This window comes from Zalophus californianus, chromosome 2 (genome assembly GCF_009762305.2).
Source record: "Zalophus californianus isolate mZalCal1 chromosome 2, mZalCal1.pri.v2, whole genome shotgun sequence".
NCBI classification, from domain to species: domain Eukaryota; kingdom Metazoa; phylum Chordata; class Mammalia; order Carnivora; family Otariidae; genus Zalophus; species Zalophus californianus.
In genome coordinates, this window is record NC_045596.1 from 40,274,605 (window position 1) to 40,288,412 (window position 13,808).

A 13,808-nucleotide genomic window follows, 5' to 3' on the forward strand; every position below is an offset into this window, starting at 1 on the left:
TACGGACACTTTCATCAATGAAATCATCGTACAACACATGACAAAGTCAACAAGCTCCATTTATATCTACAAAACATCCAATCAACTTTTCAATATTCCACTCTTTATCAAAAAACAGATCTAGAATTGGTAGGCTTTTGAGGAAAGCTTTTACTAAGACAAATCAAAACAGAGCAATATAGAGAAAACAGGCTCTTCTGCTGGGAGAAGAAAGTCAGATATAAAAGATAGTCCAACCATGAAACATGAATAAGGTGCTCTTAAAAAAAAAATTAATTTAAAAACACACTTCGGAATTAACATTCTGGCAAATAAGAAAAACTGAGAAAGTAGAACAAAAGGAGCTAAAAGATGAAAATAAATGACAAAAAATAAATTATAAAAGATTCCTAATTATACGGATGTTATTAACAGGCCAGAAACATTCAATATAAACTGACAAAGAATTTTCATGGAAATGTAATCTAAAACAGTCCCGATATTATGCTGATTTTCAATGGAAGTTATTCCCTCAGGGACACAGTTTCTTCAACTGAAAATATTACAATAATTATATCTGTATATACATATAACACTCACAAATAATTACAATATGAAATTACAGAGTAAGTCAGTAAGTAAGCCTTTTCTATATTTAACACACTAAGTTTATTTGTTACAAAATGCTTCTTGTATAAAGATATATAAATCTATATTCTGGTTCCAAACACATATGTATAAGTATGTTTCCCTCTGTAATACTAAGAACCCTTCCATTGTCAAACCTCTTTACTCCTATGAGGATTTACGAAGTCTTGTCAAGTTAATTCCCACACGACTCACGTCTGCTTTTGTGTTTCTTGATGCTATGATGAATAGTTATGTAAAGCTTCTCTTTTGAGACAAAGTTATCAGTTTTAAGTGACTTCTTACCTGAGGTGACAGAAGGGATTTTGCAGCTGGAAGTGATGCGGTAATACGGGGGGTTGTCCATGTGCGTGACGCCTGAGCTGACAGGATCGGTCAGCTGCAGCTCACTCACCAGCTCTTCCAGCAACTGCATTGTTTTGTCTCTACCTAAATAGACAATAACTTTCTTCACCTGTCACAAGAGAAAATCGTTCAGAAAAGAAAAAGCACAATTTTTATTTCATAAACTTGTCTTGAAGCAGATTTTCTCAGATAAGATCAATTTGAAATGGTAGATGAATTAAGCACAACTCAAATTTGAACACTGATCCACAATAAGACATTAACCGGCTTTATAAATAGGTCTTCCCTCTGGCCCTCAGCATTATATTTAGTTGGGATGACTTGACTGTTTAATGGTTTCCGCATTATCTACTTCTTTACTATTTTGCCTTTTTTTTTTTTTAAGAAAAGCAAAAGATAATTGCTTTCCTATAAATCAGTGTCTTTTTAATGGGCAGATCTCAATTAATAATATCATCCCAAATTTCCTCAGACTTCAAACACAGGATTTTTTATTCTGCTTCCCCTATTAATTCTCTATTTAACCCAGCAGGTACAGAGTAGTGATTAAAAGCAAGGAATTAGAACTAAATTGGAACCCAAACCACACAGCCTGGATTGGAGTGTAGACACTTGGTAGTTATGCGATTGGACAGTTACTCTCGGTTTTCTCTTCTGCAAAATGGGGCCAATAGCACGTATTTCATACAGTTGTTAAGATTAAATAAGATTTAATAAAGCACTTTAAGCATGCCTAGCACGTAGTATGAGTTAAATAAGTGAAAAAAAATTTTCAGTAGTACACATTCTGTATGTAAGTAATATGTATTAATGAATCGCTTACTAACTGATCAGCCTATCTCTTTTTTTTCTTTGTAGTTTAATCCTTGCGACTCAAAAAATGTGGTCCTGCCAGCATAGGCATCATCACCAGGAGCTGCTAGAAATACAGAATCTCAGGATCCAACCCCCAGAGCCAGAACCAGATACCCTGGTGATTCACCTGCACACAGACAACTGAGCAACTCTGCTTTACGTGACCCCTGGGCAAATCTTTTTTTTAGAGAGTGGGGGCAGGGCAGAGGGTGAGGGAGAGAAAGAAAGAATCTCAAGCAGACTCCCCACTGAGTGCAGAGTCTGACTTGGGGCTCTATCCCAGGACCCATGATCCCAGATCATGACTGGAGTTGAAATTAAGAGTTCGCCACCTAAACGACTGAGCCACCCAGGCGCCCCACCCCTGGGCAAATCTTAAAACATGCTTTATTATATCATACCAGAAGTCTTACAATGATTACCCACGGATAACTGACCTACACACAGCTCTGTATCTATCCAACCTGCTTTAACTATTTGCTAATTCTCTGTTCTCAGATTCAGTCACTGCTGACCCTACCAGGTGCATTCTTGCCTCCGTGCCGCCCCCCCCAACCCCTAACTCTAATCCTGTTAATCTTCAAGCCCCAGCCTCACCCCAGCTGTACTGCCTTCTCCACAAAGTGGGAATTCACTCTAAGTGACAGAGCTAATGGCTGCCCAACATTGAAGAAGTTATTCTTCTCTGTGCCCTGTTTTATTCATGTGTAAAACTGCTGTGATCTTCACACACTCAGATCTGAGAATTCAATGAAACAATGTAGATGAGGTGCTTATATCATACCTGGCCTATAACAAGTGATTAAGAATGATAATTAAGAAATTATGATTGTCATTAAAAATAGCTCCTTTTCTAAGTTCCTGGGAAATGGTTATTCCCTGAATTTCATCTTGGCTTCATGGTGCCTGTTTCTTCTTCCAGCGCAACTCACGCATTCATCCATCCAATTAACAGGTACCTTCTATGTGCCAGGCACTATTCCAGGCTCTGGGAAGACAGCAATGAACCAAACAGACAAAATTCCTGCTCTGGAGGACAGAATCTACTGCACTGACTGAAGCAAAGGCAACAAGGCGAAGAGGTAAAACATATGTTTGGTGATGACAAGTGCTGGGAAAATCAATGAAGCAGGAAAAGGAAAGAAAAGTACGTGTTGGGACAGGGCATCTGCAGTCTTCGATAGGATGACCAGCAAAGGTCTCAGTGAGAAGGACATTTGAGGAGAGATCTGAGGGAGGGAGCAAGGTGGCTATTTAGGTAAAGACAGGGGGGAGTGCAAAGGCCCCAAGGTGGGAAGGCCACAGAGCAGGGCAGCAAGGGGATCCGCATGGCCTCAGGCAGGGGGCATGAGGGAGAACATTAGGAGCTGAGCTCAGAGAGGTGAGGTGGGACTTTGTTGTTTCATACCACAGCCGCCTTTCTCTAACAGCTTCTCAGTGAGTATTACCCTGAGGCATGCAACAGTCACGGTAACTCGGGCAATGCTAGGTCAGGCAAAGCTACTGAACGGTTTGTTTAAAGTAGGACCTGTAAGAACTTTGACAGCAACATTCTGCACAGCTATTCTTCTGCGGTTAGGAGACAGTACCAAGGTGTGGACACCGATGTGTGTACACACATGTGTGTATCTGTGCACCTGTGCAGATCCAGTTGAACCCTCATGTTTCGTAGTCTCATGTTATCTTCCACTTGAGCAGATGTAAGTATTGCTTTCCCCTCTAGAAGGTAAAGACTGTGACATTCTTCATTGCATACCTCTTCCTATGTTTTCCCTTGCTTCTGGAAGCCATCGGCACAATTCTACATGTACTGAGCTCTCTCACTCACCATTCTGCTCTAATATCTAGCCTAGCAGAAAGCATAAACACTCTCAATTTTGTGGTCTCACTTCTAGATCACTGCCTCTCGAGGATCATCTCCAATCCTCTCAGAGAGCCGTGTTCCTCGGTTATTCACGGTCAGTACTCTGCAATTTTCCTCTGTAGCTCTTACCAAGACTGCATTTTATTAACTTACTGATTTATTCACTAAATACATTAGGTGAAGGTTCAAAGAATAAAATTTCCATCACCCATCGGACTGAAAGGCCCAGAACCTAGAAGAGCACCTGGCCTGTGATCAAGGCCAGACGGTATAGGTTGAATGAAGCAACGAACAAAGGCATGTGTGATTTGCTGGCGGGGTCCTCACTGTGGGCCTTGCTTTGTTTCTGCTGCCCTCCTGCTGCCCATACTCTGGTACTACAAGAAACCGGGTAAGTTTTATTAAAAAAAAAAAAAAAAAAAGAAAAAGAAAAAGAAAAAACTAAATGAACCTGAATACATACGTAAGGCAAGAGGCTTGGTTCACTATTCACTCCACAAATGCTGATCAGAAAGTGCAAAATGATTTTCAGGTTTTTCGGCCAGCCATCTGCAAGCGTGGTCCACACGTTCTCCACCTCCGACCAGGCCAGCCCATCCCCGTACTAGATGCAGGGCACACAACGCATACTTCAGTGAGGATTGCTTATTAAATACCCAACTTGTCACACCATGAAATACTAGAAAATCGGTTTTTAAGAGACAGCTTAATTCTTTTCCGAGCTCTAGAGCAATAATCATTTCTTTCAACAAATCTAAACATAAATATATCATTAATCATCTACGATATTCTCTCCTCCCCCAAGAACATATTTTGGATCTACTAATAAGTGTTCTAAAGGAAGGAATTTGGTTCTTTTCAAACAAGTATCTGTTTGATTATCACAGGATGATCTGATCTCTTCATCTATTTCTAACCTTTTGACTCCTCTTAATAATTCTGTGCAGCAACTGTGAACACAAGCCCCACTTTACCTTTGCCGTCATGTACATTAGATTATTCAAAACCATCGCAGTGGCCTGTGGAGATCCCCAGCCTTCTCCTCGCAACCAGCGCCTGCTGGTCACCATAAGTTCTCGGTCTTTTAAGGAGTCATCTTCATCTTCCTCATGCCGCCTTGCTGTGGGCAAAGGTCTTAGATCTACCAACTCAATGTTGTTCATCCACGGTAAGAGATAGTGCAGCATTACTTGCCTCCCAGCAGGGTGAGCCGTCTGAATTCTCTGGCTTATCTCTGTCATTAAAAACAAGCCACAAGAGGAAACAACCGGTATCATTTCCATTTCCTTTGATTTGTAATTAACCTCTGGTAAGATATGAGATCCTGACCAGGGGAGAGGTGGTATGTGGGGGAGCTGGGGCCCCAGCAACGGCAATGACCTCCCTCAGGGAGACAGGGTCTCTTGAGAAGGCCTAGGAACACGAATACTTAAGATGGAAGAAACGAATCCACCAAAAGTGACAGAAAAGGAATAGCTCACAGTGGAAGGAAAACTAGGAAATAAATGTCTAGAAATCAAGATAGCTCAGGATTCAAAGAAATGTAAGGTGACTAACATTAATTGCTTGGCAAGGTAGCAAACAGACTGAAGACCAAAAGCTGATGATTAGATTTAGCAGTTAGGAAGTCTTCAGTTAAGTTCACAGAGAGGAAACTCACGCTGATGGAGTCTGAAGGTCATTTATGAAGATGCACAAGGGCTGAGAACATGGAAAAAGTGAATGCGGATACTCAAGGCAGGTAAAGGGATGGGGGAACGGGTCAGAAGTGGGTGTAAAGGCGGAAAAGGATGGGAAGAGCCAGGGAGCTGAAAACATTTAAAAATTACCACAATTGGTCCCAGAGTAAGGAAGGAGCAGGACCGTCAAATTTCAAAGTGGGCAAAGTTTCTATTGACAAGCTGTCCCATACAATCCTTAACAAACACTCTGCTCATCTTGCCTTGGAAACAGTAAAAGTGAAAACTGCACTGAGCAGGCTTACAGGCTATATTTTGGTTTAGGAAGACCATTTAAAGCAAGGAGTTATAATTAGCAGATCCTAACGACAAGAGTACCTGAAGACAGAAGTGAAGGACAAGGCGAAGGAGCTGGGGGCATGGCTACACGTCCCAGCTGCCCTTGCCACCAATTTCTTGAGCTCCGAGACTCTGCTGGACTGCTCTGCTTGCTCTGTGGAAGACTGGAGCAGCAGCCCAGCAGAGGATCGGTGATCCAGGCAACCACTGCTCCACACTGATAACCACCCACACTGATCCCGGGCTGTCGGGACTGTTGCGAAAACGGAAGGGGCTGTCTATCGGTGCAAACCAAACAGCTAAACTGCTTTAAGAACTAAATGTTGGAGGAATTTAAACAGATTTCTCCTCATTCAGGTCAGTGAGGGATGAGAAACTATTTCTACTACTGAAATGGGTGCTGTGGAAAGACGCCCAAAGGAGGCTAAGGTCACTAAATCTTGAGGCCAAATGAAAGAAAGGATCCGTGGCAGAATCTTGTCATCTCCTGGATGCCCATTTTGGTGCATGTCCAATTCTCAGACTAAAATAAGATCTCGCTACAAGTGAAAGGCAGAAAAACTACCTAAGTGTTCTGTGTTAAAATTAAGTCTTCAGTAAAAGGACAAAGCACTCTAAGAGCACATACAATAGTGTGTTCATCGGGCGGAAGGTTAAACTAAATTTTAAACAAAAATTGTCCTAAATCTGAGTCCTGGGAAATCCACATAGAGAGGATATCTTGCCTGACACATAGTCCCGCCATTTTAGAAACCCCTGGAAGTAACTGTCATTGGCCCAAGAAAAGGAAATGGGAACAGAAAGCAATGTGGGATCCTAGCAGTAGTTTTGCTCAAGGTAGTGCAGGACCCTCCCCTATGATGAGAGGCGTTACTTATAGAAAGAAACCTAGAACTAATGATGTAATGTATAGTGATTAACATAACAATAAAAAATTAAAAAAAAAAAGAAAGAAACCTGTATCTTTATCCCTGCCCATTTTTATTATTAAAGACAGACCAATACACAAGATAAAATATGTACTAGAACACTTAGGAAGTTCTGTGTCTACCCAAGAAACATCTTTAAATTGCATGTGAAGCCCCTTTTTTTCTCCCTTGCCCTGGGGTGGAGAAGGGAAGGCAAAGTGAGAAGCCTTGGAAAGACTACATTAGTAAGAAATCTATATACCATGATAGAGTAGTATTAAACATTCTTACTAAAGGAAAAAATTTTCTTACATAAAGCCATGTTCTGTTTTGAATCAACCTCCAATTTCTTATATTTAAAATTTCCTAAAAGTAGTTTTTTAGAAAGGATTGCTAAAGAAAACCCACTGACCGGTTCAACGATTATACCTGAGAATATGGCAAGAGTTAGCTCAGGATAGGCCCTTGCCAATTCCTCGGACAACTGATAGTATGAAACCGAATACAGATGCGGTAGCGGAGACAGCTGGCTGAGTACTCCATCTGTTCTCTGAACTTCCAATTTGTGTGCATAGCGAAACATCTTCGGTTCCAGGATCTGCAGGAATGTAGATTCAAGATTTTATGAGTCCTCTAAATTTCAGCTACAATTGAAAAATAAAATCTTCTCCTAAGAATTATTCCAGCTTACAAATTATATAGTTATGCATATTGTAAAGTATTTCAGGTGTTAATTTCTAATTCCCAGGAATGTTTGCAAAAGATCTGTAACTGTTTAGAAGGCTTTATACTCCTTGTACTTAATTCTAATGGTTTGGGTTAGTAGCATAGTCTGAGAATGACTTTAGCAACTTAATATACAATTACGTAAAGAAGATTTACCACTTTCCAATTCAAAAACAGAATTATATAAAACAAGTGAAAAAAAAACCCTCAAACAGATCTTGGTTAAATACAGATTAAATGTGGAATATGAGCAAAAAATTATTTTAACATTGCACTATGTAAAGATACAGCACTGAACCTTCTTAATTAATAAAGACATGAGGGTATAATTCCCAAGATGGCGGCTACCAGCATCAGTACCACATCAAACCCTCTGGAAAAATCAACATGTACTTGAATCTTAACTTGGTTAAGGGTGAAGAACCTCATCCTATTACCAATTAGTTAGATACTGTAAAATAATGCTACCTCCATGCTTGGTAAGTTAACTTTCTAGGTTTTCTTGGTCTAATAAAGAAAAACTGTACAAGCACATCATAAAAGGGCTAATTACTTTTTACCTGGTTCTCAAAAGAACATTTAGCTCACATTATTCTTATCTGCTGGACAGAAATAGTTCCATGCACACGGAGGCCCTCACCACTCCATTTTTATTTGTACACACACTGGCGCATACAGGTGTGTATGTGGGAGTATATACCTAAGCCCTCTGTAATGCATTTCTGAACAGTCTATATTATTTGTAGACTTGAGTGACCCATATTATCTTTGTCTTTTTTCTTTTAAGATTTATTTATTTATTTGACAGAGACAGAGCGAGAGCACAGGCAGGGGGAGCAACAGGCCGAGGGAGAGAGAGAGAAGCAGACTCCCCAAGGAGCAGGGAGCCAGATACAGGGCTGGATCCCAGAGTCCTGGGATCATGACTTGAGCCCATGGCAGATGCTTCACCGACTGAGCCACCCAGGCACCACTTATCTTCGTCTTCTATTTTTAATGATAATCAGGAATTGATGCCATGCCTTCCTATTAAAAATAAAGTCCAGGGGCTCCTGGATGGCACTGTCAGTTAAGCGTTTGACTCTTGGTTTCGGCTCAGGTTGTGATCTCAGGGTCATGAGATCAAGCCCTGTACTGGACTTTCGCACTGAGCACAGAGTCTGCTGGAGTTTCTCTCTCCCTCTCCCTTTGCCCCTCCCCACCTCGCACTCTCTCACACTTTCTCTCTAAAATAAATAAATCTTAAAAAAAAAAAGCTAAATATTTATATGCCTCATTAAATCATCAATAAGTATTATTTTAACATTTGCTTACAAACCTGTAAAAGTTGCATAGCAACTTCATAGATACTTCGAGAAGAATCAGCTGCTTTAAACAGTATCAGATTTAGGAGCATCACTGTGTCACACTGATAATCCCTAGGGACAAATTTTACATGTTAGAGAAATTTTAGAGGCTTTCATACCATTAATAAATATGGTACACAAAGGGCAAGGCTGCAGACATCAAGTGTTAAGCCTATAACTAGGTGTTTTTTGTTTGTTTGTTTGTTTTTTTAAGGCAAAAGGTACACAACAGATGCATGGTGATCATTATTCTTATTCCGGTTAAATTTCAGTAGAGCTCAAGGAGAGAAAATACTGGTTTCTTAGTATTTCTGAATTCAAAAGGAAACATTTTCTTAAAGAAAAGAAAAAAGAAAGGAAAAGCTAAATAAAATATGGAAGACAGTATCTAGAGTACCTGTTCTGGAATACATTAGCTATGGCTTTAAAGCAGCCGGCTGCCACTCTCTTGGAACCAGTGTAACATCGATCCACAGCCCAGTACATCAGGTTGCTCTGGTCCGGGTTCAGCTCCAGCAGTAATGTAACTGCTTCACAGCCCAACTGATGAACCTACGTAAAGGTCACAACATTGCCCAGGATAAAGAAATTTATATATTATATATAACTACTCCTCTACATTTTTATTAATATAGTATATATATTTATTGTACATAAGCACAAAACTCAGTCTCATTTTGTTCAACTCCTTCTCATTTTATTTGGCCAAAGGAAAAAACAAATGACATGGATAAATTATACTTGGTCTCCTGCTTTTTACCCAAGACTCTAAGTAGTACAATTCTCTCCTCCAGCAGAGCCCTCAAGGCAGCTGATGAATATGAACAGTGATTAAGTGCTTTCAGAAAAGTGAGTTATTAACCTCTCCAGTTATTTTTATCAAGCTTTATTCTTGTTTTTGATAAGCCAATAGAAAAATTATTCTGAGGGGAAAAAAATCTACATCCCGTTTTAAATTGTGAAGTCTGTGCGTGTACAGTAGGAGAATAAGGAAAAGGGAAGGCAAGAAAAATTAATTGGAGCGCGGTCAAGAAAATAGTATTAAACATAACAACATATTTCTTCCATGGAGCTCAATGTATTCTATATTAATATTTTATTTAAAGATCTAGAACCCTTTCAGATATATATATATACATATATATATACACACACACACATACACAGTACTGTATTAATCCTATAAGAGAAATTAACATTATTTAAATAAGTAATAAATAAGAATTAGAAAATTCTTAAAATATTGCATCCTATTTTACACAACATGCTTTTTGCGTATAATTCTAACCGATCTTATTAAAAAAAATTAAAAAAAAAGACTTGTTTTCAGTCATACTATAATTCCAAAAAAATGCGGTGTGATTTATTACAAAATCTTTTTTTTTTTTTAAAGATTTTATTTATTTATTCATGAGAGACACAGAAAGAGAGAGAGATAGAGAGGCAGAGGGAGAAGAAGGCTCCCAAGGAGCAGGGAGCCCGATGCGGGACTCGATCCCAGGACCCTGGGACCATGACCTGAGCCGAAGGCAGACGCTTAACCATCTGAGCCACCCAGGCGCCCCTATTACAAAATCTTAAAGGAACCATCATAATCACCTTTTTGTCCAGAGAGTCCAAAATGTTATCCAACCATTTGTACAAATAGCCGTCTGAAGAAAGTCCTACATTATCTGCAACAGGGCCACAACATAGTACAGCGGACATAGCCTTCAAACAATAATATCAGAATTACATTTAAAACATTTAAGAGGTTTTATGGTGGTTGCTTAATGAGAAGAGGCAGGATATTTTTATTCATGCTTATGTAGCCACAATATCTTTAATTCTTTCCTTTACAAAGAAGAGTATAATAGCAATTTTTGAAACTAAGTAATTTATGATGAGTAGTAAGTAAATACATGATACCAAACAAGGCATGAGCTTGGACAATACTGGAAGAGAAGAGGAAAAAAAAACACCAAGAAAAAGTACTTAAGTAGGAAAAAAGAGGCAATTCTCAGTTCTTTAAGAAAATGGCATTTAAATTTTGGGTAGATTCTGTAACTTTTCACATTATATTTTATGTATTTAAATCAACATACAGTATAAATATTTAAATACAGCAGGCAAATATACTCTCAGGTACTCAGAAGAAATCTATCCTTTTATACTACTAGGAACTGAGAGACAAAAAAAAAAATTTAACTACACTCTTCACATAAGAAAAAAGAAATCAGATTTCTAAGCAATACCTTCAGTGCACAGTACTGATGTCTGTTAATTTGCATATTTCTGTCACTGTATCTGTCCAAGGGTGTAAACATGATGCTAAAAGGACCTGCCCAGTGACTGAAGAGCATAAACAGACTGTGACGAAGGCTCTGTTGAGGGAAGATACTTCTTCTCTGGTGCACTGTACATAAAAAAAACAGATGGGAAAAATTTATTTCCATTTCTTTTTATTTTAACATGCACGTCAACTTATTTGGTATTGAGTATATAACCCTGCAAAAAAGCAAGCAAAAGTTTTCATTTTCACCTACCAAAAAACCTCCTTGGTGACAGTAATCATTGATGCACATACAAGACCCAGAAACAGGGCTGCAGTCTGACACCATGTAGCTCAGCATTATGAGAGATACAGGATCTCTGCAAGCAGAATGTCAAGGCAGGCATAGTACTGCTCAGAGGCTGGCACAGAGCTGGGAGTCAGGACCCTGCTTCTCCCCGGCTGTTGCTGGCTACATGGTAAGCTTGGCCAAGACATCAACATGAATGCAACTCTGGATCTTGGTTCATTGCCAAAACAAAGCTTTGGAATAGGTAAGCTGTTTTTGAGCTTTGTATGTTTTCAGCTGCACAGCTCTCTTTTTAAAAGAATCCTTACATGGACTGTTGATATACAGAACAGACAAAGGAGGGGTTGATCTACTTGAAGTAAGGGGTGAAGCCTAGACTCTAAACCCATTCTACTCTGCTGCCTCTTGCTGATGGCACCAGAAGAGATACAACATCATTTGAAAACCACTGGTTGAGATATCTCCAAGAATTCTTTCCACTTGAAAATTCTATCTACAAGTTGTCTGCGTCAATCCTTGTTGAAGAAACTCAACAGTATCTTAATGAACCAATCTGGAAGTTGTAGACAAATGTTTAGTAATGGACTAAATTTTATCTTTATGTTAACTGAGCTTCAGATCAGGAAAGCATTTCCCTCTGAAGTTCAAAACAGGCCTCCTGCATTTGAAATTAATGTACCTAAATAAATGTTTACAGGCCTCTTTTATAAAATACAATCCATGCTCTCACTCTCAGAGTCAACTGTTTGCATGTTCTTTTAAAGGTAACAAAATAATTCTTTTTCAGAAAGAAAAATAAACATTTGCATTTACATTGTATACCAAAGGCTATAGTCACATTTTATGTCTCATCCTTGTAAATAATTTATGGTTTTCTTAAAAAATGTAATTGCATATATCAGTATTTCTAGGGCCTAAACCAGTACCTGGCATAAAGTAGGCACTGGAAAAATAGGCATATAAACCTTAAAGGAATCAATCAATAACACTGTATCCTTAGCATACCTTATAACTGCAGCCTACACCCTTCTTCCATTATTCAGCAGTACCTTGTTAATTCTATTCTCAATGACCATTTGGAACATAATTGCTTTTTGCTCATTGTATCTAGAACAAGTCTGCCTAAAGAAGCTTCTTCTATTGATTTCTTAAATTTTTTGTTAGTGTCTTGAATATCATTAAAAATCTATGTGGGCTTGCTTTTTTTTTTTTATTTCTACTCACGACACTAGTTGAAAGGTAAAACAAACTCTTGTCATCCATGTTATGCTGACATATTTTTCCACTATGTTCATAAGCTGCTTTATCACCTTAGACTGCAAACCCTCAGGGGAAGAAAGTACATGATGGTTCCTTACTATTCAATAATGTTTTAAGAAACTGGAAAGAATACCTGGAACATTCTGAATGATATTCGCCACTAAGGCACTAAAATGGCATCGGATATCCTTCAGTGTGTCAGAGTCTTTTTCATTTTCTGCTTCCAGGAGTTGTCTAGTTAAATCTACATATTCCAATAAAGTGTTGTTGAGGAAATGTGTTTCATTATCAAGGCCACCACTTGCACTGAAAATATTGAAAAAAATAAAGAAAATGTGGTTTTAAATTAAAATTTAAATCAAAATAAATCAAAATAAAATTCCTAGTAACCAAATTCAGAATATACAGTCGACTCTTGAACAACGTGAGGGTTAGGGTGCCTACTCCCACCACCCCAGTCAAATATCTGCATATAACTTTTGACTCCACAAAACTCAGCTATTAATAGCCTACTGTTGGTGGGAAACCTTACCGATAACATAAACCTGTCGATTAACATATATTTTGTATGTCATACGTATTACATAATCTATTCTTAGAATGAAGCTAGAGAAAAGAAAGTATTATTAAGAAAATCATAAAAGAAAATACATTTACAGTACTGTACTATTAGAATCCACATACAAGTGGACCTATGCAGCTCAAATCCATGTTCAAGGGTCAACTGTATATTAAACTTGGCACAATTAAACTTGCCACACACATGGTAGTGTGCAACTTTATAGAAAAATTAAATGAACATGATTTTGGCATAGATGGTGCTTCTTAATTAAGAAACTGCTATTGCAATTTTTATTTTTCAATTCCATATCCACCTTTAATCAATTATTCTGAGTGCTAAATGTTAGTCCCTCTCTGGCAAAATATATAGCTTTTCAAAATAAGGAAATAAGGAGGCATATGGGATAGGGAGGATCAGTTTAGAAGAGTAGAAAGAGGAGGGGTGCCTGGGTGGCTCAGTCAGTTAGGCGACCCACTCTTGATCTCAGCTCAGGTCTTGATCTCAGTGCTGTGAGTTCAAGCCCCATGGTGGGCTCCACACTGGGCATGGAACCTACTTCAAAAAAAAAAAAAAAAGATAGAAAGAGGAAAGACTAGTTCTATATATTCTCAGAGCTGCCATGCAAATTCACATTATGCCTTTAGTACAATTAATCAAATATCCATTAGGTACTTATTCTCAGAAAGTACTGGGGATACAAAAATTTAAGAGAATTCAAGTAAGAGTGCTGGTTTTC

At 38.6% G+C, this 13,808-nt stretch overlaps 1 protein-coding gene across 14 annotated transcripts in view; it reads right to left on the bottom strand.

Annotated features, from left to right (window-relative positions):
* FRYL (FRY like transcription coactivator) overlaps positions 1-13,808 on the bottom strand; it is a 251,574-nt gene that overhangs the window by 59,632 nt on the left and 178,134 nt on the right. For all 14 annotated transcript variants that reach the window (XM_027600445.2, XM_027600454.2, XM_027600452.2 and 11 more), the window contains 9 exons: positions 12,644-12,816; positions 10,924-11,084; positions 10,289-10,399; positions 9,087-9,241; positions 8,662-8,761; positions 7,047-7,215; positions 4,666-4,925; positions 4,155-4,295; positions 913-1,081 (listed from right to left, as the gene is read on the bottom strand). In XM_027600445.2, coding sequence (XP_027456246.1) covers positions 913-1,081; positions 4,155-4,295; positions 4,666-4,925; positions 7,047-7,215; positions 8,662-8,761; positions 9,087-9,241; positions 10,289-10,399; positions 10,924-11,084; positions 12,644-12,816 — 1,439 coding nt within the window. The remainder of the gene's footprint in view (positions 1-912; positions 1,082-4,154; positions 4,296-4,665; positions 4,926-7,046; positions 7,216-8,661; positions 8,762-9,086; positions 9,242-10,288; positions 10,400-10,923; positions 11,085-12,643; positions 12,817-13,808) is intronic.